The following is a 27,930-nucleotide window of genomic DNA, read 5'->3' as shown; positions in this document are numbered from 1 at the left end:
TCTGTCCCCCAGGAGCGACTTTATCCTGAAGCTGGCCCAGCTGAGGGAGCACTGGCAGGGGGCTGTGCAGAGGGCAGCTCAGAGGGGCTCCCTGGTGGAGGGGCTAGTCAAACACTGGCACCTCTACAGCCGCAGCCTCAGGAAGCTCCAGAGGTTCGTAGCAGATGCCCAGGCCCTCCTGCCCCCCACAGGGCCAGCCCACTGCAGCCTGCAGCAGCTCCGAAGCTCCCTCTACGACATGAAGGTAATAGGTTAGAGATTGATACAGCCAAGGGGAAGGGCAAGGGTTCATAAATGACAGTGCATTCCTTCTGTCGTCTGTGGACTGTAGCACACGGAGCTGCTTTTCCAGAGGTACCAGTGCAGCTACATCCACACTCTGGAGCTAGGCCGTCAGCTCTTCTCCATGGGGGACGAACAGACTCAGGCACAGCTGCAGACCGAGCTGGCTACCCTGCAGGAGGACTGGGAGAACCTGCAAGGACTGCTGGAAAAGAGAAAGGACATAACAAACGCTATCATTCAGGTGCTCCTCTTGCCCCTCATTCAGTGGGAAACAGCAGCTTGGGGAAGAGACTACTCAATCAGCTGACCTATAGGAAGATCATTATCTGTGGATCACAGTTTAGTGGAATAACATGTTTTAAGTGTATTTGATTATAAAATGATAGGTCAGAGTTAAGAGGATACCTTTGAATCAATAGAATTGAGTAAAGTTCTGTCAGAGTCACAGGTTTACAATATAAAGAAAGATCTTAGCTTAGCCTTGAAATGTCTGATGTGAAACAGGCATTCTCTACAGTCAGAGGTCTACTTTTAGAAATGCCTTATTATATTTGACCCCCTACCCCCCTACTGTGGTTACATTTCACCTTAAATGCCCATTCTACCCCTACTGTTACATACAGCACATTTCCTCCCTCATTGGGCTCAAAGCAGTAAAGTCAAATGTAGCAGTTTTGTGCCTGAAACACACAGATCAGCCCACTGACCTACAGTACATTCCTGGATCTTCTCTATAACAACTATCCACTCATCCAGTAGTCTGGCTTAGTCTAGCACTGATCTGGGTTTCTGGCAGTGTGGGATACTGACCGATTGACTGAGTTGATTACTGGTCAACCTTTTGTCAGAGGGAGTGCCTTAGTCAGCTATCAGACTTGATAAATCATTCAGTCATGAGAAGGCTCTTTGACTCACAGCACTCAGTAGTTTTAAGGCTCTTTATGACAGCTTGTGGTTCATGGAGGAAATATTTTCCCATTGAGTAGGCCTGTAAAAGGGATTTGTCCCTTATCAGAGTGAGTGATCCTAGAAACAGATCCCCATATACACTACCGGTCCAAGGTTTTAGAACACCTACTCATTCAAGGGTTTCTCTTTATTTTTGACTATTTTCTACATTGTAGAATAATAGTGAAGACATCAAAACTATGAAATAACACATCATGTAGTAACCACAGTGAGGGAGGAGGCAGGCAGGGACTAGGCAGGCAGGCAGGGACGAGGCAGGCAGGCAGGGACTAGGCAGGCAGGCAGGGACTAGGCAGGCAGGCAGGGACGAGGCAGGCAGGCAGGGACTAGGCAGGCAGGCAGGGACTAGGCAGGCAGGCAGGGACTAGGCAGGCAGGTAGGGACGAGGCAGGCAGGGATGAGGCAGACAGGGACGAGGCAGGCAGGGACGAGGCAGGCAGGCAGGGACTAGGCAGGCAGGCAGGGACTAGGCAGGCAGGCAGGGACTAGGCAGGCAGGTAGGGACGAGGCAGGCAGGGATGAGGCAGACAGGGACGAGGCAGGCAGGGACTAGGCAGGCAGGGACTAGGCAGGCAGGCAGGGACTAGGCAGGCAGGCAGGGACGAGGCAGGCAGGGACGAGGCAGACAGGGACGAGGCAGGCAGGGACTAGGCAGGCAGGGACTAGGCAGGCAGGCAGGGACTAGGCAGGCAGGCAGGGACTAGGCAGGCAGGCAGGGACTAGGCAGGCAGGTAGGGACGAGGCAGGCAGGGATGAGGCAGACAGGGACGAGGCAGGCAGGGACTAGGCAGGCAGGTAGGGACGAGGCAGGCAGGGATGAGGCAGACAGGGACGAGGCAGGCGGGTCTGGAGGAGGCAAGCATGCAGGCAGGGAGGAGGCAGGCAGGGACTAGGCAAGCAGGCAGGGACAAGGCAGGCAGGCAGGGACTAGGCAGGAAGGCAGGGACTAGGCAGGCAGGCAGGGACTAGGCAGGCAGGTAGGGACGAGGCAGGCAGGGATGAGGCAGACAGGGACGAGGCAGGCGGGTCTGGAGGAGGCAAGCATGCAGGCAGGGAGGAGGCAGGGAGGAGGCAGGCAGGGACTAGGCAAGCAGGCAGGGATGAGGCAGGCAGGGACGAGGCAGACAGGGACGAGGCAGGCGGGTCTGGACGAGGCTAGCATGCAGGCAGGGAGGAGGCAGGCAGGCCGGGATGCAGCTTAGTGTAAGCCTGTCTGGGTATTAGAGCACTTGAACTCCTCCGGTCCCTGAGCTGTCAGGAGTACTAAGGTGGACATGGAGACCAGAGCCTCTCCAACTGGGTAAACATGCTTGTTTTTGTTTTGGCCCTGCTGTTCCTTGGGCATTACCTAGAGATACTCTACGAAGGGCTGAGGCATGAGATATGTTGATGTTCACTGACCTGAATTGACACCTGGCCTCTCCTTCTGTGGGAGGTCTCGTGTCTGTTCTTGGAAACTTAACCCGCTCTCCCCTTTCGTCTGCTTTTTGGCCAAGTCTTTCTTTGCTTTGATGAAATCCAATAGATTACATCAATTCCCTTTTCCTCCACCCTGACAATGGAGGCACTAAAAATAATTTTCAATGCTAAAAACAGAAATGCTCCTCTTAACTTCTACTAACCTTCTCAACTACTCCTTCAACTAGAGTATATCTATTTACATGACTACCTTTCTACTCTCAGAACTGGGAGCGCTGCGAGGCCAGACTATCCTATAGCATGCAGCAGCTGGACACCATGCAGACCGGACTGAAGCAGTCGATCCCAGAACATGACAATGAGCTCCAAGTTACAGAGAAACTCACTAAGGTAAGTAGTAAACGCAGTTGTTTCCAAATGTCTCGACCCTTTCACCCAGTGTGTGAATACATAGGGCAGAATGGGGTGGGACAAAAGTTAGGAACAAAAGAGTCCTTTTGGTGTTCATGTGGTAATTTGTTTTGTTTTATCCAAGTTTATTGTGTGCACTGTGCAATAGAAGCTGATGAGACTTCAGTATTAGACTGGGAAGTCGTTAGTTGGCCCACTAAAGCACATCTAAAACAGATAAAGTATCAGTCAGAACACAAGAGCAGAGCCAAGTTAGTAACATGTTTGGCTTTTCAATCTCTTGTGGCCCATCAGGGGTTTATCCCCTCCCCCCTCCTTCTGTCCTGGTCTGCTGCGGCCCTTAATCCTCTCCTGGGGCGGGGAGAAATAGAGAGAGAGAGAAGCAGAGCAAAGAGAAGGGGCAGGACAGAGAGAGAGAGAGAGAGAGAGCGCGTGGCATGGACTGGAGTGGAGGGGGCCTGACGGGACAGTTTGTTGGTGCTGTGTTATGGTATGCAGGAGGCTGAGAACTCACTGGATGACTGGGCTGAGAGCCTGACTGAACTTGCCACCATGAAGACGGACCTGTCCCAGTACATCATTGCTGACGACGTGCTGCTACTCCAGGAACAGGTGGAGCACCTCCACTGTCAATGGGAGGAACTCTGCCTCAAGGTAGGGGACATGGCTGGCTAGGGCTGGGGAGACGGCTGGGCTCTGGGCTAGACAGCCTGGAGGCTCAAGGCTCACTAGGCTGAGTGTGTTTAGTGTGAATGCAGTAGCCAAACAGTCCGTGTGTGTGTGTGTGTGTGTGTGTGTGTGTGTGTGTGTGTGTGTGTGTGCGTGCGTGTTGGGACAGCAGCTGCCGTGGTGACATATACAGAAAAGGTGGTTGGCATGAATGTCCAGATAACTAAATGCAGAAACTCAATTTCTTAATCCAATCAGTAGTTGTTTTGCAAGGGAAACAAGCCTGTCATCTGACTCTGATTTGATTACTCTTTTGATTAGTTTTATATAAATATAACCCAGTTGGTAGTGGTACACTTCAAGAACTTTAAAAATGTCAAATCTTCTGAAATATTATTGTATAATTGTTTTATTATGGTATGGTCAACCATAGAATGAAAACCAAGTTTGGTGGATATGTGCTGGAGCCTGAGCTTTTGGGTTAGTTTCTGGGGTAGAGACATACAGGTTTGGGGGAGATGGCTGTGTGGGAATGGGGGGCCAGATGGTGATGGAGAAATTAGTTTAGGCTTCAGGAAGCAGGCCCTTTGTATTGGAAATCAGCCTGTCGTCAGGCTAGGGCCGTTGCTATGGCTATTCTAAGGCTTTCACTTCAACCGGGTGAGTAAAAAAAAAACTGATTCAATGTTTTCAGGCTTAAATGACAAAATTAGTACAGTTTTGACAAATTTACTGATGGAATTTGTGATTTGATTTCAAGGGGAGTGTTGACTCCTGTGCCTGGTGCTCATCCCAAAATCTGTCACATGGGAACACGATGCAGCAGTCAGCTGAAGGGTGTCGCTTACACCTCTCCTAATGTTCCTCCACACCATCCACCATGTCTATCTCTCAGAGTTGTGTACCCATCACACTGACTCCATTAGACTCACACTCAGTCTGGCGAGTGGCGGAAAATTAACATGAAGTCTTTGGGAAGGTGTTTTTATTAGTGGAAGTGAATGTAGATCAAGAGAGAACTGATTTATTTTGCATTTGTTTTTGATAAATGGTGAATAAGCACATGATGTTCATAGCAGATGGAGTCCATCTTACCTTTCACTTTCTTGGCCTAACTTTGGGTTAACTCTTTCTGTGCTGCTGTGGCAACTCTGCCTGAGTACAAGATACACTATATATACAAAAGTATGTGGACACACCTTCAAATTGGTGGATTCGGCTATTTCAGCTACACACGTTTTTGACAGGTTTATAAAATCAAGCACACATCCATGCTATCTCCATAGACAAACATTGGCAGTAGAATGGCCTTACTGAAGAGCTCAAGAGCTCATGTTCGTCACATTTCTGCCCTGCTAGATCAACTGTAAGTTCTGTTATTGTAAAGTGGAAATGTCTAGGAGCAACAACTGCTCAGCCGCGAAGTGGTAGGCCACACAAGCCCAGAATGGGACCGCAGAGTGCTAAAGCGCGCAGCGCGTAAAAAACATCTGTCCTCAGTTACAACACTCACTACCGAGTTCCAAACTGCCTCTGGAAGCAACGTCAGCACAATAACTGTTCGACGGGAGCTTCTTGAAATGGCCGAGCACAGAAGCCTAAGATCACCATGCTCAATGTCAAGCGTTGGCTAGAGTGGTGTAAAGCTCGCCGCCATTGGACTTGCATTCTCTGGAGGGATGAATCACGCTTCACCATCTGGAAGTCCGGCAGACTAATCTTGGTTTGGCAGATGCCAGGAGAATGCTATCTACCTCAATGCATAGTGCCAACTGTAAAGTTTGGTGGAGGAGGAATAATGGTCTGGGGCTTTGAAGGGAAATCTTAACAATGACATTCTAGACGATTATGTGCTTCCAACTTTGTGGCAACGGTTTGGGAAAGGCCCTTTCCTGTTTCAACATGACAATGTCCACATGCACGAAGCGACGTCCATACAGAAATGGTTTGTCGAGATCGGTATGGAAGAACTTGACTAGCCTTCACAGAGCTCTGACCTCAACCCCATAGAACACCTTTGGGATGAATTGGAACGCCGACTGCGAGCCAGGCCTAATCGCCCAATATCAGTCCCTGACCTCACTAATGCTATTGTGGCTGAATGGAAGCATGTCCCCGCAGCAATGTTCCAACATCTAGTTGAAAGCCTTCCCAAAAGAGTGGAGGCTGTTACAGCAGCAAGGGGGGACCAACTCCATATAAATGCCCATGATTTTGGAATGAGATGTTTGACAAGCAGGTGTCCGCATACTTTTGGCCATGTAGTGTAGATGATATTGGTTTCTTTTATCTGTGAGCATAGGACTACACCTGCCTGTTATTTGGGTGGTGAAGTGAGGTGGCATCGTCTTGAAGTACTCATAATCACGGCAGCCATTAATAGAGTGAACCTGTTTCTCACGCGCCACAACAAATCCTTCTCTCTCGTGTCACACAGAGTAGTACGAACAGACTTCATTTTGCCATGCAATGAAGTACAGTTCTACTCAACTCCTGGTTGAAGAGAAATCATACCTGTCTGTGTGAATGCTCCACATCTTTGTGTCATCATTATTTATCATTACATCATTACTAACTTGAAGGAAACTTTGGTGAAGCAATTGAACTGGTTTCCCTGACATTCCCTTGGCAATCTTACTGTCACTGTTATTTAGTCTGGAGAAACCCTTGCAGAATCCATGCCCACCTAACTCACTATTTAACCATATAGTAGATATGATAACAGTTATCTATGGTACATTGACCATCTATCATTGCCCATTAAGCATATATTGTCCATATTCCGTGTTTTCTTTAAGGTCTCCCTACGCAAACAGGAGATAGCAGACCGTCTCAACGCATGGATCATCTTTAATGAGAAAAACAAGGAGCTTTGTGAATGGCTGACGCAGATGGAAAACAAAGTAGCACACAATGCCGACATCAGCATCGAGGAGATGGTGGAGAAGCTGAAGAAGGTAGGGGGGCTGTACCATGCTGCTTGGCCCACAAGGGGGGTCCTGAGTCTCTGTGATTAAAATATAATCAAAACAGTTTGAACAGTTTCACTCCCTTTGGTGTATAGCTTAGTCAGAGTGATCTAAATCAAGTTTAGATCAAAATGATAAAAACTTTCAAGTTGAATTGGATTATTAGAACAATAAACCGGCCTGGCACTGTGGAACGTAAACAGTGATTCATTTATCTATTGTCATTTAGATTCGATTTATCCAACAGCCACAGTTCAACGGTTAGACTTTTAAACATATCCAGACTGGTTTTTATCACTCCACTGATTGGCTCCCCCTCAACAGCCGATCAAAGTCCACCGTATGAAAGTAGGGAAATAAACAGAGATAGTAGCTCTCTACAGACAGAAGATAGAGTGGTGGGGAATGTTCTGAAGGAGGAGACCGAGAGAAGGAGGGAGGGATACAAAGTTTTCAATGTGCTGTGAATTATCGTGCCAGTGAATGGAACGACAGCTGTTTTAATCTCAGCAGCAGGGCCGCTTGGAGGGAGGTGGATGTCACACTTTGTTGACTGGACAATATTGGACTTTTTAAAACATTGATACCATAATACATCATATTGGGGGAAATGTCCTCCTATAGAATACCATCATTCAGAAAACCTTTCGACCCATACTCACATACCCTCTCCCCCTCATACAAACATTAATTTGACACAACACGTGCACTCATTCAGATACTCATTCCCATTCTGTGTGACTCCCAGGACTGTATGGAGGAGATCAACCTCTTCAGTGAGAATAAAACCCACCTGAAGCTGCTTGGAGAGCAGCTCATCACCGCTAGCAACAAGACCAAGGAGACCGAGGTCAACGACAAGCTGAAGGACATCAACGACCGCTGGCAGCACCTGTTTGATCACATAGAGACCAGGTAAGGCCACAGTTGGACCTTTACAACTCTCTGACCACAATATTGGCTTGGTTAGGGCATATCGAGTGCATAGTATATCAGTCTTGCAAATGGATCGATTTCTCTTTGTCATTCAAAACAACACAGAGGATGCATTACACCAACGCATCATTATAAGACTGTGGTCTGACCGCTGTCAGAACTGGTTCTACCACTAGGGTTAGGTGAGGACAGGACAGGGTAGAACAGCTGCTGCTGCTGCAATGTTCCAAGCTTTGAGATTATAACAGGGAAAGCTTCAGGGAGCCATCACAGGGATATAGTTATTAATCCAGAAACATTAATCCCAATCCAACACCGAGTGGAATGAAGAGAACTGCTGAAATACCTTTACACAGGCTTACCTCTTATGTGTCATCATACAGCACGATGCAATTATTGATGGTGCATGCGTCTCTCAGAAAGCAGTCAACACATGATCCATTTAGAGGAATATCAAGGCGGATATATAGAATACCTTCGGACTAATGAGATTGAAAAAGAATATGTTCTAATCTAATGCATCAGGGAGGACTGGTGTATTATGAGACCATGATGCTATTCCAAGTGTAGTCGTCTTGTAACGATTCACCGTGCGCCTGATGGACACTAGGTCTGCAGTGTGCAGGGGGTTAAAACTGTGTCCTCCTTCATGTATGTTCTTTTTCCTCTGACACGATTTATTTCTGAGATGGCGATCATTAGGTGAAGTGTTTCGAACTCTGGTCACTGATGAGGCCTTGTTTTCTCTGGGCATCATCGGTATAATGATGTCTGCAGTCTTCTCTGCTGCAGCCTGTTTACAAGCCTCTGCTAGAATATTTTTAAGAGACTTTTGAGTCATTCTCATCATCCAAGCTTTTTGCATTGCATGTTAGTTAGTAGCATTCATTCAATTGCTATTCATTATTGAGGGTAGCATATAGTGCACTGGTATTAGATCTCCAGAGAGAATAGGTTATTCAATCTAACATTCTGGCGTCATTGCTGTTGTTCACAGGCAGGCACTACTATAGCCTATACTAGCCCCCCCACCCCCAAGTGGTTAATTGGAAACTCGGAGGCCCCACTTGTCAGAGAGAGCCAGCTGACCTGCTCTTCAGTGGAATGTTTTTACTCTGGCCACAGGGGCCAGACATACAGAGTCACTGCGAAGGGGAGGAAGGGGGATGACTTATCCTCCATGAGAATGAGGGATTTAGCTGGGCCATATGGTGGCTGTTCTTGGCTCTCTCTAACATGGTGTCCAGCTGCCTTGTCTTTCTCTCACTAACAGGAGTCTGCCTGCATAGCAACAACAGGCAGAGGGAGGGGTTTCTATTTGAGTGATATTCTGGACTTGTCTATGGCCATGTGGACCAAGGGACAGGGAGAGGGTTCTCTCTATGAATGACAGGGAGCCTAAAGTTTGAGGTCCTTAGGATTGCGGATAGATATAGGATGGAATAACACAGAGAATGCAGGGCAGGCTGCCCAGCCCACTAACACACTGTCCTTTAAGCCAACCTTGCATGGATGTTTTATCCTGTTAATGAGCTAGTTAGTCCATTCTGCCACTTAGTACTGGTCCATATGGCGCTATGCAAAGGAATGTGTGGACCCCTAGTTTAGCCTACATATTCTGCCGCTATTCCAGAGACATGGTGTAAAAGTTGGGATGAAATTATTCCGTCTTAGAGCGCATGAGGACAGGATTTGGGCCTCAGTCTCCATGGTTGTTTGTAGCTGTAACCCCCTGTAAGCAGATAAACGTGAGGAATGTCTGCCTGTTGCACTTGAACAAGCTGCTTAACGCGGTGTGGAAACCATTTAGCCTGTTGCTATGTCTCTGCCCTGAGTTCCCTCTCACGACATGTACATGGCAGTTTTCATTTCACCACAACAAGAGGGGAAGGCTACATTTGGCTTTGTGTGTCGTATAGACTAGAGCACTAAGGCTACAATTGGCTTTGTGTGTTGGGGGGAAAAGTTAGAGGGCTACAATTGGCTTTAGATCAGTAGGTAAGTGAGAGAGAGGGAGCTGAAAGAGAGATACAGGGTAATAAGAGAGAGAGGTATAGAGGGAGGGGAGATGGCTGGATAGCCCCGGGCCCTCAATTAGCCTCCTCACGGCCCGTTCAGCCAGGATGTCCTGTCAGCTCCACTTCCCATCATCTCCGGTCATCCCATGATGCACTATAATCCTGTGTACAGGTGGTACACAACCTTCCCTCACCAAGACCAGAGCATGCCATCATTGCAATAGCATACATGTGTATAGCATTTCACAATTTCAAAGTCTAATCCTAAAGTCTTCAATGATGCCTACACTGTAGATCTATTGCATTATTAAGCAATGAGTGGTCTTAACTCTGCTATGTGTTGCTTATCGACCTCATAAAGGGGATTTGAATCATCCTTCATTTTATCATGCTTACAACAGGAAGTGTTGATTTGGAGGTTGACAGTTTATGTTGGCCTATCATAGGGTCCTGAAATGATGTGTCACCTATTTGGATGAGTGCTTATTACAGACAGGGGACATTTCAGAGTGGTGATGAGTGAGGACCGTGCCTCAGCCTGTGCCTGGGCGGACCCACTGCAGTGTGATATGGAAGATTAGTGAAAGTTGACTTGGTGAAGATTAGATGCGCTGACACTGGCTCAGGCTCACCGGTCGCCTTTGTCCCCCAAAACAAACTGGCTGCTCCGTCACCCTGTCCAGCAGCTGCCGTCTGCTGACACAAGGCATTGTGTCATCCATAGGGCCCGTAGCCCCAGCTTCCCCTACCCAAGGCCCCCAAGGCCCCCGCACTCTTCACCATTGTCTGAACGAGGGGCGTGTGAGGCAGATGTTTTGTTGAAACAACCCCCTCTACGCCAGGAGTCTGAAGAGACAGGGATTTGAGTTATATCTGTTTTCCTTTGCTGTAAGTACAGGATTCAGCATGTTTTATTCAGTGTTTGAGTACGGCTGTTAAAAAAGCACTTCTTTGGCCATTCGTCTCCCCTTTATGGTTGAAGTTCCTGTAGCCATGGCGATGCAGTATATCTCAAAGAACTTTGGCACCAGGTTACCAGCTCAGTTGCCATGGTGATTGGTTGAGTTCAGACAAGGGGGTGCAAAATAGAGTTGTCTGTCTGGGGGTGTGTGTCAGGGGTTGGGATGTGTATGTGTGTGTGTGGGGGGGTCTGGTGATAATAATGGGTATTGAGTCATAGATTGTATTACTGTTCAGCACTCATATTTTATTGAACCATAGCAAGTTTCTTAGCATAACAGACTCATGAGCCGTCATAAAGCATGCAACATGCTCAGACAGTGGGTAGCTGAAGTGAATCTTTTCAACACTTTTATGGGAGACACAGTTACACAGTAACATACTTAACATGCCACAGGGATTTGTCTCTTATCTCATTACAAAGTGAATGTAAGACTTAATGTTGCATAGGATTCTTCAGAGACAGAGACATCCGTCTTATGACAGATGAAAGGCTTACCCTGACTTTCTATGTAAATTGGTGTCACTAGATATTTCAAGAGTTGCTGGGTATTGCTCTATGCTGTTCTTTGTATGGTGTCTTTAATTGCTTGGGTGAATGACAGATATACTGTAGGTGGGAGTTAAGCAGTGTTTCCTGGCAGGCAGCACTGCGTCTCTGGTCTTGCCCTTGTTGACAGTTGGGCGACTGTGGCCCAAGATGCCCACCTGTCAGTGTGGTGGCAATAACAGTAATAGTAACGGTAACAGAAACAGAAGTAGTAACAGTAACAGTAGTAGTAACAGTAACCGTAACATTAGTAACAGTAGTAGTAACAGACACAGTAATAGTAACAGTAACAGTAGTAGTAACAGTAACAGTAGTAGTAACAGTAACAGTAGTAGTAACAGACACAGTAACAGAAACAGTAACAGTAGCAGTAACAGTAGTAGTAGTAGTAACAGTAGTAGTAACAGTAGTAGTAACAGTAACAGTAGTAGTAACAGTAACAGTAGTAGTAACAGTAACCGTAACATTAGTAACAGTAGTAGTAACAGACACAGTAACAGAAACAGTAACAGTAGCAGTAACAGTAGTAGTAACAGTAACAGTAGTAACAGTAACAGTAGTAGTAACATTAACAGTAGTAGTAGTAGTAGTAGCAGTAACAGTAGTAACAGTAACAGTAGTAGTAACAGTAACAGTAGTAGTAACAGTAACAGTAGTAACAGTAACAGTAGTAGTAACATTAACAGTAGTAGTAGTAGTAACAGTAACAGTAGTAGTAGTAGTAACATGAGTAGCAGCAGTAACAGTAGTAACAGTAGCAGTGACAGTAACAGTAACAGTAGAAATAGTAACAGTAGTAGTGACAGTAACAGTAGTAACAGAAACAGTAACAGTAGTAGTAACAGTAGTAGTAACAGTAACCGTAGTAGTAGTAACAGTAGTAACAGTAGTAACAGTAACAGTAGTAGTAGTAGTAGTAACAGTACCAGTAGTAACATTAAAGGTAATAGCAGTAACAGTAAAGGTAGTAGTAGTAACAGTAACAGTAGTAGTAGTAACAGTGACAGTAGTAGTAGTAACAGTAACAGTAGTAACAGTAAAGGTAGTAGCTATAACAGTAACAGTAGTAGTAGTAACAGTAACAGTAGTAGTAGTAGTAACAGTAACTGTAGTAGTAGTAACAGTAGTAACAGTAACAGTAGTAGTAGTAACAGTAACAGTAGTAACAGTAAAGGTAGTAGCTATAACAGTAACAGTAGTAGTAGTAACAGTAACAGTAGTAGTAGTAGTAGTAACAGTAACTGTAGTAGTAGTAACAGTAACTGTAGTAGTAGTAACAGTAGTAACAGTAGTAGTAGTAGTAGTAACAGTAGTAGTAGTAACAGTAGTAGTAGTAACAGTAACAGTAACAGAAACAGTAGTACTAGCAGTGACAGTAACAGTAACAGTAGAAATAGTAACAGTAGTAGTGACAGTAACAGTAGTAACAGAAACAGTAACAGTAGTAGTGACAGTAACAGTAGTAACAGAAACAGTAACAGTAGTAGTAACAGTAGTAGTAGTAGTAACAGTACCAGTAGTAACATTAAAGGTAATAGCAGTAACAGTAAAGGTAGTAGTAGTAACAGTAACAGTAGTAGTAGTAACAGTAGTAACAGTAACAGTAGTAGTAGTAACAGTAACAGTAGTAACAGTGGTAACGGTAACACTAAAGGTAGTAGCTATAACAGTGGCAGTAGTAGTAGTAACAGTAACAGTAGTAGTAGTAGTAACAGTAGTAGTAGTAGTAGTAGTAACAGTAAAGGTAGTAGCAGTAACACAAACGGCAGTAGCTATAACAGTGGCAGTAGTAGTAGTAACAGTAGTAGTAGTAACAGTAACAGTAGTAACAGTAAAGGTAGTAGCAGTAACACTAAAGGTAGTAGCTATAACAGTAGTAACAGTAACAGTAGTAGTAGTAACAGTAACAGTAGTAACAGTAAAGGTAATAGCAGTAACAGTAAAGGTAGTAGTAGTAACAGTAACAGTAGTAACAGTAAAGGTAGTAGCTATAACAGTAACAGTAGTAGTAGTAACAGTAACAGTAGTAGTAGTAGTAGTAACAGTAACTGTAGTAGTAGTAACAGTAACTGTAGTAGTAACAGTAGTAGTAACAGTAGTAGTAGTAGTAACAGTAACAGAAACAGTAACAGTAGTAACAGTAACAGTAGTAGTAGTAGTAGTAACAGTAACTGTAGTAGTAGTAACAGTAACTGTAGTAGTAACAGTAGTAGTAACAGTAGTAGTAGTAGTAACAGTAACAGAAACAGTAACAGTAGTAACAGTAGTAGTAGTAACAGTAACAGTAGTAACAGTAAAGGTACTAGCAGTAACAGTAAAGGTAGTAGTAGTAACAGTAACAGTAGTAGTAGTAACAGTAGTAGTAGTAACAGTAACCGTAACAGAAACAGTAGTAGTAGCAGTGACAGTAACAGTAACAGTAGAAATAGTAACAGTAGTAGTGACAGTAACAGTAGTAACAGAAACAGTAACAGTAGTAGTAACAGTAGTAGTAACAGTAGTAGTAGTAGTAACAGTAACAGAAACAGTAACAGTAGTAACAGTAACAGTAGTAGTAGTAGTAACAGTAGTAGTAGTAGTAGTAACAGTACCAGTAGTAACATTAAAGGTAATAGCAGTAACAGTAAAGGTCGTAGTAGTAACAGTAACAGTAGTAGTAGTAACAGTGACAGTAGTAGTAGTAACAGTGACAGTAGTAGTAGTAACAGTGACAGTAGTAGTAGTAACAGTAAAGGTAGTAGCTATAACAGTAACAGTAGTAGTAGTAACAGTAACAGTAACTGTAGTAGTAGTAACAGTAACTGTAGTAGTAGTAACAGTAACTGTAGTAGTAGTAACAGTAGTAACAGTAACAGTAGTAGTAGTAACAGTAACAGTAGTAACAGTAAAGGTAATAGCAGTAACAGTAAAGGTAATAGCAGTAACAGTAAAGGTAGTAGTAGTAACAGTAACAGTAGTAGTAGTAACAGTAGTAGTAGTAACAGTAACAGTAGTAGTAGTAACAGTGGTAACGGTAACAGTGGTAACAGTAACAGTAGTAGTAGTAACAGTAACAGTAGTAACAGTAACAGTAGTAGTAGTAACAGTAACAGTAGTAACAGTAAAGGTAATAGCAGTAACAGTAAAGGTAGTAGTAGTAACAGTAGTAACAGTAAAGGTAGTAGCTATAACAGTAACAGTAGTAGTAACAGTAACAGTAGTAGTAGTAACAGTAGTAACAGTGGTAACGGTAACACTAAAGGTAGTAGCTATAACAGTGGCAGTAGTAGTAGTAACAGTAACAGTAGTAGTAGTAGTAACAGTAGTAGTAGTAGTAGTAGTAACAGTAAAGGTAGTAGCAGTAACACAAACGGCAGTAGCTATAACAGTGGCAGTAGTAGTAGTAACAGTAACAGTAGTAACAGTAACAGTAGTAGTAGTAACAGTAGTAGTAGTAACAGTAACAGTAGTAACAGTAACAGTAGTAGTAGTAACAGTAGTAACAGTAAAGGTAATAGCAGTAACAGTAAAGGTAGTAGTAGTAACAGTAGTAACAGTAAAGGTAGTAGCTATAACAGTAACAGTAGTAGTAACAGTAACAGTAGTAGTAGTAACAGTAACAGTAGTAACAGTGGTAACGGTAACACTAAAGGTAGTAGCTATAACAGTGGCAGTAGTAGTAGTAACAGTAACAGTAGTAGTAGTAGTAACAGTAGTAGTAGTAGTAGTAGTAACAGTAACAGTAGTAACAGTGGTAACGGTAACACTAAAGGTAGTAGCTATAACAGTGGCAGTAGTAGTAGTAACAGTAGTAGTAGTAGTAGTAGTAACAGTAACAGTAGTAGTAGTAACAGTAACAGTAGTAGTAGTAGTAACAGTAGTAGTAGTAGTAACAGTAGTAGTAGTAGTAGTAGTAACAGTAAAGGTAGTAGCAGTAACACAAAAGGTAGTAGCTATAACAGTGGCAGTAGTAGTAGTAACAGTAACAGTAGTAACAGTAAAGGTAGTAGCAGTAACACTAAAGGTAGTAGCTATAACAGTGGCAGTAGTAGTAGTAACAGTAGTAGTAGTAACAGTAGTAACAGTAAAGGTAGTAGCTATAACAGTGACAGTAGTAACAGTAACAGTAGTCGTAGTAACAGTAACAGTGGTAGTAGCATGCCTCGGCCCTGTAATCCCTTTAGCGCTAGACTAACTTTAACTTGAGTTTTTATGGCTCTGGCTCTAATCTCCAGGCAGGTACCAGGACTCAGGGCTGTCCCTCAGGTACACAGACCTCCCACCAGCCCCCCCCCATCAGCCCACTCCCACAGTCCACTGACACCAATGGTGGAACAAACTCCCTCACGACGCCAGGACAGCGGAGTCAATCACCACCTTCCGGAGACACCTGAAACCCCACCTCTTTAAGGAATACCTAGGATTAGGATAAAGTAATCCTCCCCCCCCCCCTTAAAAGATTTAGATGCACTATTGTAAAGTGGCAGTTCCACTGGATGTCATAAGGTGAACGCACCAATTTGTAAGTCGCTCTGGATAAGAGCGTCTGCTAAATGACTTAAATGTAAATGTAAATGTAAACAATGGCTGCTGCCCTGCCAGCTGGAGGCCTAGCTCATAACTTACTGTATGTAGGTGTATAATGAGTTGTTTTGGCAGATGCTCCCATCTACAGCCAATTACAGAGCCAGTACGGTGGTATCATGTCTGTGCAACATAAACAGATCCTTTTTTTTATAAAGGAATAAAGTACTTACAAGTGTGTGTGTGTGTGTGTGTGTGTGTGTGTGTGTGTGTGTGTGTGTGTGTGTGTGTGTGTGTGTGTGTGATATGTAAGTACATTTCCCTGTGCCTGTGCATATTGCTGAGGAGAGGTGCTGATCTAGTCTGGTCCAGCGTGGCTGAGGCTGAGGGAGGGGGGAGGGGACAGGCTGACTGCAGAGAGTATGAGGCAGGCAGAGCGGGGGGGAAGCGCTTGCTAACGGGTGAACCGCCGTGGAGTAGCCTCCTCACTAGCCCAGCCGTAAGTACCTTTCTCTCCCTAATCCCCCAGCCCTCACGCCCCTACACACAGCAAGCATGGGACTCAATAGGTGGCTGGGTTAAAGAGGAGCGGAAAAGGGTGTTGTGTTGTGTCTGTGAGAGAGAGAGTGAGGGAGAGGGAGAGATAGAGAGCAAGAATGAGGGGGGATGGGCTGTGCTTTGTCAGTGCATGCAAGTAGCAGCCACAGCCGCAGCTTTTGCCATTCAGTCTCAGCGTGATGGCTAACACAAGGCTGGCTCATTGTGTATTTTTGCATGGTGTCAGTGTATGTTTATTTGCCATTCATGTTCAGACAGAGTTGTCCGTAGCTCCAGTCTCTCTCAGTATGATGCATGTTATTAATTCAGTCTCTCCTCCACTACCAGGCATCATCCTCAGGTACACAGAACCTTAATCCACCACAGCCTGCAGCAGTATTCTCTGGATGCCTCAGTGATGAACACAATTACTCAGCCAAAAATAGACACACAACAACACTGTATGTCTGTCTTTCTTCCTCTCTCTCGCTCTGTTGCTCGTTCTCAGCAGATCAGTTTAGAATTGGAGTCTGTACCTTGTCTATGCGGGTGGAATGACAACAGTTATGAGCAAGCCTGATAGCAGCATGTTTCTGTTTTTTCTCTTGTGTTGCATCAGATCTCTGGTTTGCTAGTCAGGTTACAAGCACCGGTCGGGCAACTTACATTAAAATGGTGGTGTCTCATAGCTGAGGGAGTAAGTGGATATCTCTCTGGACCGTATAATGAGAGCAGCCAGTGGTCAAGCTGTGTAGTAGACATGCACAGGTTTGTTTGTGGGAGATTCCAGTGGAATGCTCAGTGGCGGGTCACATGACAGTGGAATGCTCTTCATGCATTGTGTCACCTCCTGCAGAGGAACGCACTGATTTAGGTCATTGACCAGTGGAAATGGAATCACAGTGTAGTGCTCTACATTTTTGGCAGACGTCATTCAGAGGACCGTGCTGATATAGGTCATGCTCTAATGTAGGGATGGGCAGCTGGCGGCCCCCCTTTTGTAGGCCAAGATTCTACAAGTGTCAAAACTCTATTGGAGGGATGTGACATCATTCTTCCATGAGAAATCCGTCATTTGGTGTTTTGTTGATGGTGGTGGAAAGTGCTGTCTCAGGCACCGCAACCGAATCTCCCATAAGCAGTCGATTGGGTTGAGATCTGGTGGCCTGCCCAGTATTTTTATACATGACCCTAAAGATTGATGGGATGTTAATTGCTTAATTAACTCAGGAACCACACCTGTGTGGAAGCACCTGCTTTCAATATACTTTGTATCTCTTGTTTACTCAAACGTTTCCATTATTTAGGCAGTTACAGTGTATCTGGTTTCAATGTCATTGCTTGGGAGGGATAGTAAATAGGTGAAGAATTGTGCCACTGGTGACAAACAGGATGAAGAAACTTCCTGATTTCACTGATTTGATTGGTCGATTTATTTATTGATTGATTGACTGACTAACTGATTAGATTGACTCCCCAGGGTGAGGAAGCTAAAGGAGACTCTGGTGACAGTGCAGCAGCTGGATAAGAACATGAGCAACCTGCGGACGTGGCTGTCACGGATCGAGGCCGAGCTGGCCAAACCCGTGGTCTACAGCGTCTGCCACAGTGATGAGATCCAGAGGAAGCTGGCTGAGCAGCAGGTGGGTACCAGGGGCCAGGTGTCAGACACTCCATACACTAACCACAAACACCATTCAGTACAGGCTGTTTAACATTAACTGCATATGTTTAGTTTACATAGTCTCTGTGGGTCAGAAAGCTGAGGGGAGGAATGTAGAGAGAAATATATTTTTTGACACTTTTGAATGTGGCATGCTGTATTGGGGTCCCAGCGGGTTACAGAGAGCAGGAGACATGCTATCACACCAGTGGGGGGAGATGTGCTGTAATGAAGCTACTGTAGGTTTCCGAGAGCTAAGAATGCAGTTGGAAATGGACTTTAGCCTTAATAGTCCTGCTTCCCGCTTCCTACACATGTTCTTTGGGAACAGTGTAAATGGAGCCGTGCTTCATAGAGAAGGAAAAACAGTCTCCTGCGGCTCCTGAGAAAGGGCTATTCTGGTCATTACAGGGAGTGAGGGAACACTCAGATGCATTTGGAAATGACACTTACATTGCTGTGCTCTCCAGGCCTCCAGGTTTGGCCAGGGCAACGCCAGATTCCAGAGAACAAACCGCAGCTTCCGAAAGATTCTATTGTTCTGACAGGAGATGTGTTGTGGAGGTTGAGGACTTACTTCAAAAGCAATGGGTGTTACTCAGGCGTATCTAAACAGTTGACTCTATCTTCCTGTGTCTGTATGCAGGATTTGCAGCGGGACATTGAGCAGCACACGGAGGGCGTAGCGTCAGTTCTGACTCTCTGTGATGTTCTTCTCCACGACGCCGACGCCTGCGGGAGCGACACAGAGAACGACTCCATCCAACAGACCACCCGCAGCTTGGACCGTCGCTGGAGGAACATCTGTGCCATGTCCATGGAGAGGAGGATGAGGTGAGGCATGAACTCACACATACACCCATACAGTACACACGCACACAAACACAGACACAGATGAACGACTGTCAAAAAGCCCCTCGTGTATATAGCTTATACATTCTTTCTACAACCTCTTCCTTTCAGGATTGAGGAAACATGGCGACTGTGGTGTAAGTTCCTGGATGACTACTCCCGCTTTGAGGACTGGCTGAGGACCGCTGAGCGCACCGCGGCCAACCCTGTCTCGGCGGATGTCCTCTACACCAGCGCCAAGGAGGAACTCAAGAAGTTTGAGGTCAGCAAAAACACCTATGGATGACCTATGGATGACCTATGAGCCCTCACACCAAAATGTTCTCGACATGTCGGCCACTGAACTTTTGAGAAAGCTTTTGGTCAGAGTATTCATTCTGTTTATGAGTAGTCAGGTTCTCATGTGGTGACGAGAGACAATTAACCTTCGGCCTTCCGTGTTTGTATGGATTACTAACAGAGATTAGGCTGGTTAATCTGGGCTCTGCTGAAGCCCTCTCTTTTTCTTGAGAGCAACCAGAGTAGCTGTATGACACTATTATTTACCAAATATGATTGTCTTGCTCTTCCAGTATGTTTCCATGGCTGAAATGATGTTATAACTTGATGAAGACAGCTTGGCTGTCGAAACATTGGTTATTAAATGATTCCATCTGAGCTCCTAGAGTGTGCGGCTCTCCTTTAATTTTTCAAGTGTTCTACTCTGCTAGCCAGCACTTCGCCTAAACAGGTGTGCGTTTCTTTTGCCTCCAGATTGACCATGGTTGATATTGAACATTTAATTGACATAATCGTGCATGTAATTGTTGAACTATATCGAATAGAGGAATCAATGTTTGCGTTGATTACATGTATTCACCGGGGAGCGTTGCCATGTTGTTCATCTATGCTTCGACTCTAGAGTGCAGAACACAATGTGTTTCTCCATTCAACATCAATCCAATATCACTCTTAAAATATATTTGATGTCAGTCTTAACCCAGACCTATCTCCCTGCCCCCCTACCCCCTGATTCCACCCCCAGGCTTTCCAGAGGCAGGTCCATGAGAGGCTGACCCAGCTGGAGCTGGTCAACAAGCAGTATCGCCGTCTGGCCAGAGAGAACCGCACTGACGCCTCCAGCAAACTCAAGGTCATGGTTCACGAGGGCAACCAGCGCTGGGACAGCCTGCAGAAGAGGGTGGCCGCCATTCTCCGTAGACTCAAGGTGAGAGGGTCAGATGTCAGGGGATAAGGGGTTAAGGGTGAGAGGAGTTATCGTTGAATCAGTTACCCTAAGGTCAACATCTGAAATTCTGGTGGGTAAGGTCAAGTCAGAATGGGAATGTGAACAGATTGGGGTTATTCAAGAGTCACGTAAAAACACGCCCTATCTTATAGTGCTGATGTGTAACGTCACCAGTGTGCTATTTTAGGTTCTGAGTGTAGATGTGAGTAGTGATCTGAGTGATGCGTTAGCTCAGCATCAGCACTAAGCCTGCTGTATTTAGGTCACCTCTCTGATGGTGAAAAAGCAAGGACAGTCATGTTGCCAAGCAGCTGTTTCCATTGTGGCATGTGGCTGGAGCCAGATGGAGGATCTTTTTTTAAAGAAGCATCTGATTAGGGACCTTCACTTCTGTCGCCCTCTGCCCCTTCCCAACATTGCCTGGACAGAGCAGCTAAATTCTCTCTCTATAGGACATTTCCATATATGCTATGAATATACTTTCTCCTTTGCCAAGAATAAATCTGTTATTCCACATTAGATTGAATGAACTTGCTTTCAATTTAGTTCAATATCAATGCTGATGAATTCTGATTTTGAAATATCAATGCACTGTTATTTCCTATGCTGATTAGTGCTGGTTTTACAAATCACTCAATTTAAGTGATCCACTAAATCTCTACTAAATGTCTGAATGTTAATGTTCTATTCGGTTGTCCCCTGCAGCACTTTACCTCTCAGAGGGAAGACTTCGAGGGCACACGGGAGGGTATCCTGGTCTGGCTCACTGAGATGGACCTGCAGCTAACCAACGTTGAGCACTTCTCAGAGAGCGACATCGAGGACAAGATGAGACAGCTCAATGTACGTTGACTCCCACTGGCCACTATAGTCTATCCATCTTCCTTTCCTTTCCCTCTATTGATACGATGTGTTTATGCTTAATGTTTGGCTGGCGGGTTGATAGCTGATCTCTCTCTCTCTCTGGTCTCCCCTCCTTCAGGGCTTCCAGCAGGAGATCACTCTGAACACCAATAAGATCGATGCTCTGATCGTGTTTGGGGAGAACCTGATCCAGAAGAGTGCTCCTCTGGACGCCGTGCTGATAGAGGATGAGCTGGAGGAGCTGCACTCCTACTGCCAGGAGGTGTTTGGCAGGGTGGCCCGCTTCCACCACCGCCTCATCAACAGACGCCCGGTCAGTGGGCTGCATCTCCTTTCACCGCAACACTATGACACACTCTACCTCACCTCATTTAACAGTCAAATAGTCATATAACTCCAGTCTGTGAAACTGTGGATATGAATCCATTTCATTCCTGGACAATTACACTTACAAACAGGATGCTTTTTAGGAAAGTATCATTGGAAATGCTATGCATCTACACAGTATGACTGAAGGTTGGTATCCCTATCTCTTTCTCCCTCAGGTTCTGGAGGAGGAGCGGGACCTGTCTGACCGCGACACAGATCTGGAGGACTCAGCGGAGCTGGCTGGAAGTTCCTGGGGGGAGGACGATGAAGAGGAAAAGGAGGAGGATGAGTCCCGAGTGACGGGCGAGTTATTGGGACGACAGGCCGGGTGCCGTCTCTTGGCCCCCCCTCTGGAGTGTTCGGGGCGAGAGACCCCGCTCAGCGTGGACTCTATCCCCCTGGAGTGGGACCACACTGTGGACGTGGGGGGATCTTCATCCCATGAGGATGAGGAGGATGCTACCTACTATAGCGCCATGTCAGGTAATGACCACTGATAGACTTCTCTAGTCTCTTGTACCTGGCTTTGTCTCAGTCTTTGTTACCAGGTGAATGAACACGAATGAAGAAGAGTGTGCTGAAGAGAGCCATTCTATCCTTAGTGGTCCAAGAGAAGAGTACCTATTGACACCCTTCTTTTGTTGCAGATGTAGAAATCACTGAGAGCTCAGAGTCGTTTGTTAAGGCAACTGCCAAAGCATTGAGAGCAGTCTCGGGTAGGCACTCTGCCTCTTGTCCTGCATGTGTGGTTATGCTGCTGTGTGGTTATGATGTCCCCCCCCCCCATCCCAATATCTCAGCTCTGCTATCCCCCTTCCCCTGGACATACAGGCCTACAGATTGGTTTTGTACATTATTGGATGTGAATAACACTGTCCCACCACAGGCCTTGACCATGACTTGACCCTAACCACCTGCATCTGTATATCTTCATACACACCACTGCATGATTATACAGTACATAACTGGATTTTATTGATGGTATTTGTAGATTCACTATTTGATTACTGCGTGTTCTGCTGCATGTAGTCAGTTGTTACGGCATTCTCATGGCATCTCCTTTGGTCGAGTGTGCATGTACATTTGGTAAAAAATGTTTTCTGTGTTTTCAGCAGAAGTGAATCTCAAAGTGGCCATAGGGGAACCCAACTGCCCATGTCCACTCAGTGAACCTAGAACCATCTTTCCCTAGTCTGACTTGCTTCCTCCTCTTGTTCCCCATCCCAGTGAAGTCGGTGACAGACCCCCCCAGCTGGCACTCCCCTGAGCCACAGGAGAGGAAACATGTTCCCAGGGACATCATCCTGGGCCTGGGCTCCTCTCCCACCCACATCACCAGCACCCCCTTTCACCAGCAGGGCTATGTAAGTCACCATACTGTCTGCCTGTTATTTCTCAAAACACACAAATCAAACTGTATATACAGTAACATCATTGGATAAAGACACAACTGTTAGTTGATGATAGTGCTGATAGGTAGTGACATTGGCATGTCTGTGTCCGTGGGCCAGGTCAAGCTGATGTCAGAGTGCAGTGGCAGTATCGACAGTGTGAAGAGGGTCAAACTGATCTTAAATGACGAGGAGCTGGAGGACCAAGGCCTCACCACGTTAACCACCGCAGACAAACAGACTGGTAGGTGTCATTGATAACACACACTGATCTACAGCCATTTATATTCTGTCTGCTATATCTATATCTGCTAGCCTGGTCCCAGATCTGTTTGTTTTTTGTTGCAAAGTTTGGAAAGACAGCACAAACAGATTTGGGACTAGGCTTTACATCTGCCACAATGGCCTTTATAACCATTGTGACCTGTTGTCGTGCAGGTGTGATCGAGCGCTGGGAGCTGCTGCAGGCCCAGGCCCTCAGTGACGAGCTGTGCATCAAACAGGACCTGCAGCAGTGGCAGAAGCTGAACTCTGACCTCAATGAGATCACTTCCTGGCTGGGCCATGTGCTACCAGAGCTAGAGAGGCTGCAGAGGCTGGCCCCGGCTACCAGCATCCGAGACATGGAGGGCAACATAAGGAGACTCAAGGTGAGGGCCCAAGTATGACACATCTCCTGTGATGCCAGTGGGGCAACAATAGACAAAAACTAGGGATGTGTTATTTCATTAGTAAAAGAGATGAATGTGAAACATTATTTGAGTTATGGACAAACAAGAAACACAATTTTCCTGTTCTCTGTCCAGGAGATGCAGAAGACGTTCAACAGCTACAAGTCTTTGATGATCTCCATCAACCTGAGTGGGCAGGACTTCCAGTGTGGGGACAGCGCTGAGCTGCAGGAGCTGCAGGAGGGCCTGAGGACAGCCAATCACAGCTGGACACAGGCCTGCGTCGGCCTGGAGAGCTGGGAAGAACGACTGCAGAGCGCACTCATGCAGTGCCAGGTGAGGGGAACAACTCGATACGATACACTCTGAGGTCAAATCTCAAATCTCAAGATGCTAACTACCTCATCCCCATATTGTTATTTATTTATTTTTTGCTCCTTTGCACCCCAGTATCTCTTCTTGCACATTCATCTTCTGCACATCTATCACTCCAGTGTTTAATTGCTAAATTGTAATTACTTCGCCACTATGGCCTATTTTATTGCCTTACCTCCCTAATCTTACCTATTGTGTTATTAACTGTAAGTTTGTTTATTCCATGTGTAAGTAACTGTGTTGTTGTTTGTGTCGCACTGCCTTGCTTTATCTTGGCCAGGTCGCAGTTGTAAATGAGAACTTGTTCTCAACTGGCCTACCTGATTCATTAAAGGTGAAATAAATAAATAAATACAATTATTGGCGCGTTTTAGCATGCAATTCGACCCTGCACTCCTTTTAAACAATGCTTCTTTTTTTTTTTACTTTGGCAAAGTGTCAAGTCTATAAAACTTTGTTTTTAAAATATTCTAGTTTTGGGAACAGAAAAACATATTGAGATCAGATGTTTCATCGATGAGAGAATTGGCAGAATGTTGACCCAGTTCTATCCTCTCCCACTACCCGCAGCTGGACTTCCTCTCACTACCATATTTGGTGGTGAGAAAATGTTCTCAACGAATGCTTCAGCTTTATAGCCCCTGTGACGAGTCTGGGTTACTCTTTCTATCTGTGGCTGAATAGCACCCAAAAAATCGCTAACGATTGTGGAGAAAGTGGCGTAACTAGCAAAGGATCATGGTCGATGTAGTTGTTTTCATCTTGCCTGAGAAATTCAACCGGGAGCCTCCTCGTTGCCTGTGATTGATTTCTGTCAGAACTACAAATGACGACACATGTACAGTGAGCTCCAAAAGTATTGGGACAGAATAATAGTGAAGACATCAACACTATGAAATAACACATATGTAATCATGTAGTAACCAAAAAAGTGTTAAACAAATCTAAATATATTTTATATTCGAGATTCTTCAAAGTAGTCAACCTTTGCCTTGATGACAGCTTTGCACATTCTTGGCATTCTCTCAACCAGCTTCATGAGGTAGTCACCTGGAATGCATTTCAATTAACTAGTGTGCCTTGTTAAAAGTTCATTTGTAGAATTTATTTCCTTCTTAATGCGTTTGAGCCAATCAGTTGTGTTGTGACAAGGTAGGGGTGGTATACAGAAGATAGCCCTATTTGGTAAAAGACCAAATCCATATTATGGCAAGAACGGCTCAAATAAGCAGAGAAATGACAGTCCATCATTACTTTAAGACATGAATGTCAGTCAACCTGGAAAATTTCAAGAACTTTGAAAGTTTCTTCAAATACAGTCGTATAAACCAACAAGCACTATGATGAAACTGGCTTTTATGAGGACCGCCACAGGAAAGGAAGACCCAGTCACCTCTGCTGCAGAGGATAAGTTAATTGCACCTCAGATTGCAGCCCAAAATAACAGACACATATTAACATCAACTGTTCAGAGGAGACTGAGTGAATCAGGCCTTCATGGTCAAATTGCTGCAAGGAAACCACTACTAAAGGACACCAATAAGAAGAAGAGACTTTCTTGGGCCAAGAAACACGAGCAATGGACATTAGACCGGTGGAAATCTGTCCTTTGGTCTGATATGTCCAAATTTGAGATTTTTGGTTCCAACCGCTGTATCTTTATGAGACGCCGAGTAGGTGAACGGATGATCTCCACATGTGTGGTTCCCACCTTGAAGCACGGAGGAGGAGGTGTGATGATGTGGGGGTGCTTTTCTGGTGACAGTGTCAGAGAATTATTTACAATTCAAGGCACACTTAACCAACATGGCTACCACAGCATTCTGCAGTGATACGCCATCCCATCTGGTTTGTGCTAAGTGGGACTGTCATTTGTTTTTCAACAGGACAATGACCCAAAACACACCTCCAGGGTGTGCAATGGCTATTTGACCAAAGAGAGGAATGGAGTGCTGGATCAGATGACCTGGCCTCCACAATCATTTGACCTCAACCCAATTGAGATGGTTTGGGATGAGTTGGTTTGGGATGAGTTGGACAGCAGAGTGAAGGAAAAGCAACCAACAAATCAAATCAAATGTTATTGGTCACATACACATGGTTAGCAGATGTTAATGCGAGTGTAGCGAAATGCTTGCGCTTCTAGTTCCGACCATGCAGTAATATCTACAAGTAATCTAACAATTTCACAACAACTACCTTTTACACACAAGTGTAAAGGAATTAATAAGAATATGTACATATAAATATATGGATGAGCGATGGCCGAACGGCATAGGCAAGATGCAGTAGATGGTATAGAGTACAGTATATACATATGAGATGAGTAATGTAGGGTATGTAAACATTATATAAAGTGGCATTGTTTAAAGTGACTAGTGATACATTTATTACATCCAATTTTTTATTATTAAAGTGGCTAGAGATTTAAGTCAGTATGTTGGCAGCAGCCACTCAATGTTGCTTTTTAACAGTCTGATGGCCTCTTGGTCCCAGCTTTGATACACCTGTACTGACCTCGCCTTCTGGATGATAGCGGGGTGAACAGGCAGTGGCTCGGGTGGTTGTTGTCCTTGATGATCTTTTTGGCCTTCCTGTGACATCGGGTGGTGTAGGTGTCCTGGAGGGAAGGCAGTTTGCCCCCGGTGACGCGTTGTGGACGGAGCAGTTGCCATGAGTATTGTTGCCGTATCAGTTGCCGTGAGTGTTTTTGGTGACAATCTGTTGCGCCTTCTTCACCATGCTGTCTGTGTGGGTGGACATTTCAGTTTGTCCGTGATGTGTACACCGAGGAACTTCAAACTTTCCACCTTCTCCACTACTGTCCCGTCGATGTGGATAGGGGGGTGCTCCCTCTGCTGTTTCCTGAAGTCCACGATCATCTCCTTTGTTTTGTTGACGTTGAGTGTGAGGTTATTTTCCTGACACCACACTCCGAGGGCCCTCACCTCCTCCCTGTAGGCCGTCTCGTCGTTGATGGTAATCAATCCTACCACTGTAGTGTCGTCTGCAAACTTGATGATTGAGTTGGAGGCGTGCATGGCCACGCAGTCGTGGGTGAACAGGGAGTACAGGAGAGGGCTAGGAACGCGCCTTTGTGGGGCCCCAGTGTTGAGGATCAGCGGGGTGGAGATGTTGTTTCCTACCCTCACCACCTGGGGGCGTCCCTTCAATAAGTCCTGAACCCAGTTGCACAGGGCAGGATCGAGACCCAGGGTCTTAATGACAAGTATGGTGTTAAATGCTGAGCTACAATCGATGAACAGCATTCTTACATAGGTATTTCTATTGTCCAGATGGGTTAGGGCAGTGTGATTGCGATTGCGTCATCTGTGGACCTATTGGGGCGGTAAGCAAAGTGGGTTTAGGGTGTCAGGTAAGGTGGAGGTGATATGATCCTTGACCAGTCTCTCAAAGCACTTCATGATGACGGAAGTGAGTGATACGGGACGGTAGTCATTTAGCTCAGTTACCTTAGCTTTCTTGGGAACAGGAACAATGGCGGCCCTCTTGTGGGAACTCCTTCAAGACTGTTGGAAAAGCATTTCTCATGAAGCTGGTTGAGAGAATGCCAAGAGTGTGCAAAGCTGTCATCAAGGCAAAGGGTGGCTGAAGAATCCAAAATATAAAATATGTTTAGATTTGTTTAAAAAATGTTGGGGTTATTACATGATTACATATGTGTTATGTCATAGTGTTGATGTCTTCACTATTATTATACAATGTAGAAAATATTCAAAATAAAGAAAAACCCTTGAAATAGTAGGTATGTCCAAACTTTTGTCTGGTACTGTATATCAAATCAAATTTTATTGGTCATAGCAGATGTTATTGCGGGTGTTGCGAAATGCTTGTGGGGGTATGATATTTATACCTCTGCAACTTTCTCACTGATAATTATTCATGATTCATTCAGGACTATCTGTAATCATGGTAGCATCCACATTAATGTAGAAGTTTTTAGAAACATTCTATTGTTATTTACAATAAAAGTGACTCCAAAATTGGTCACAAAAGCATCTGAAACACAGTCAAAGCAAACAGCAAATGCATCCAACAAGTTTGTAGAGTCACAAGCTTGATGTAATCATTGCGTGCTAGGAATATGGGACCAAATACTACACTTTTGACTACTTTAATACACCTATAAGTGAATTTGTCCCAATACTTTTGGTCCCCTAAAATGGGATGACTTATGTACAAAACAAAGAGCTGTAATTTCTAGACGGTTTACCCGATATAGATGAAAATACCCTCAAATGAAAGCTGACAGTCTGCACTTTAACCTCAT

At 45.0% G+C, this 27,930-nt stretch overlaps 1 protein-coding gene across 1 annotated transcript in view; it reads left to right on the top strand.

Annotated features, from left to right (window-relative positions):
- Positions 1 to 27,930, top strand: part of syne2b (spectrin repeat containing, nuclear envelope 2b) — a 152,132-nt gene that overhangs the window by 118,969 nt on the left and 5,233 nt on the right. Inside the window, exons 109-126 of the mRNA XM_065003352.1 lie at positions 13 to 244; positions 332 to 526; positions 2,938 to 3,063; positions 3,583 to 3,738; positions 6,552 to 6,710; positions 7,471 to 7,637; positions 17,707 to 17,869; positions 18,536 to 18,723; positions 18,853 to 19,003; positions 19,766 to 19,948; positions 20,675 to 20,812; positions 20,952 to 21,146; positions 21,379 to 21,685; positions 21,850 to 21,918; positions 22,430 to 22,566; positions 22,714 to 22,837; positions 23,032 to 23,243; positions 23,400 to 23,600. Of these exons, the coding sequence (XP_064859424.1) occupies positions 13 to 244; positions 332 to 526; positions 2,938 to 3,063; positions 3,583 to 3,738; positions 6,552 to 6,710; positions 7,471 to 7,637; positions 17,707 to 17,869; positions 18,536 to 18,723; positions 18,853 to 19,003; positions 19,766 to 19,948; positions 20,675 to 20,812; positions 20,952 to 21,146; positions 21,379 to 21,685; positions 21,850 to 21,918; positions 22,430 to 22,566; positions 22,714 to 22,837; positions 23,032 to 23,243; positions 23,400 to 23,600 (3,103 nt within the window). The remainder of the gene's footprint in view (positions 1 to 12; positions 245 to 331; positions 527 to 2,937; positions 3,064 to 3,582; positions 3,739 to 6,551; positions 6,711 to 7,470; positions 7,638 to 17,706; positions 17,870 to 18,535; positions 18,724 to 18,852; positions 19,004 to 19,765; positions 19,949 to 20,674; positions 20,813 to 20,951; positions 21,147 to 21,378; positions 21,686 to 21,849; positions 21,919 to 22,429; positions 22,567 to 22,713; positions 22,838 to 23,031; positions 23,244 to 23,399; positions 23,601 to 27,930) is intronic.

Source organism: Oncorhynchus nerka, linkage group LG18 (genome assembly GCF_034236695.1).
Source record: "Oncorhynchus nerka isolate Pitt River linkage group LG18, Oner_Uvic_2.0, whole genome shotgun sequence".
NCBI classification, from domain to species: domain Eukaryota; kingdom Metazoa; phylum Chordata; class Actinopteri; order Salmoniformes; family Salmonidae; genus Oncorhynchus; species Oncorhynchus nerka.
The sequence above is the reverse complement of the archived record's forward strand: the minus strand, read 5'-3'. Positions and strand labels throughout refer to the sequence as shown.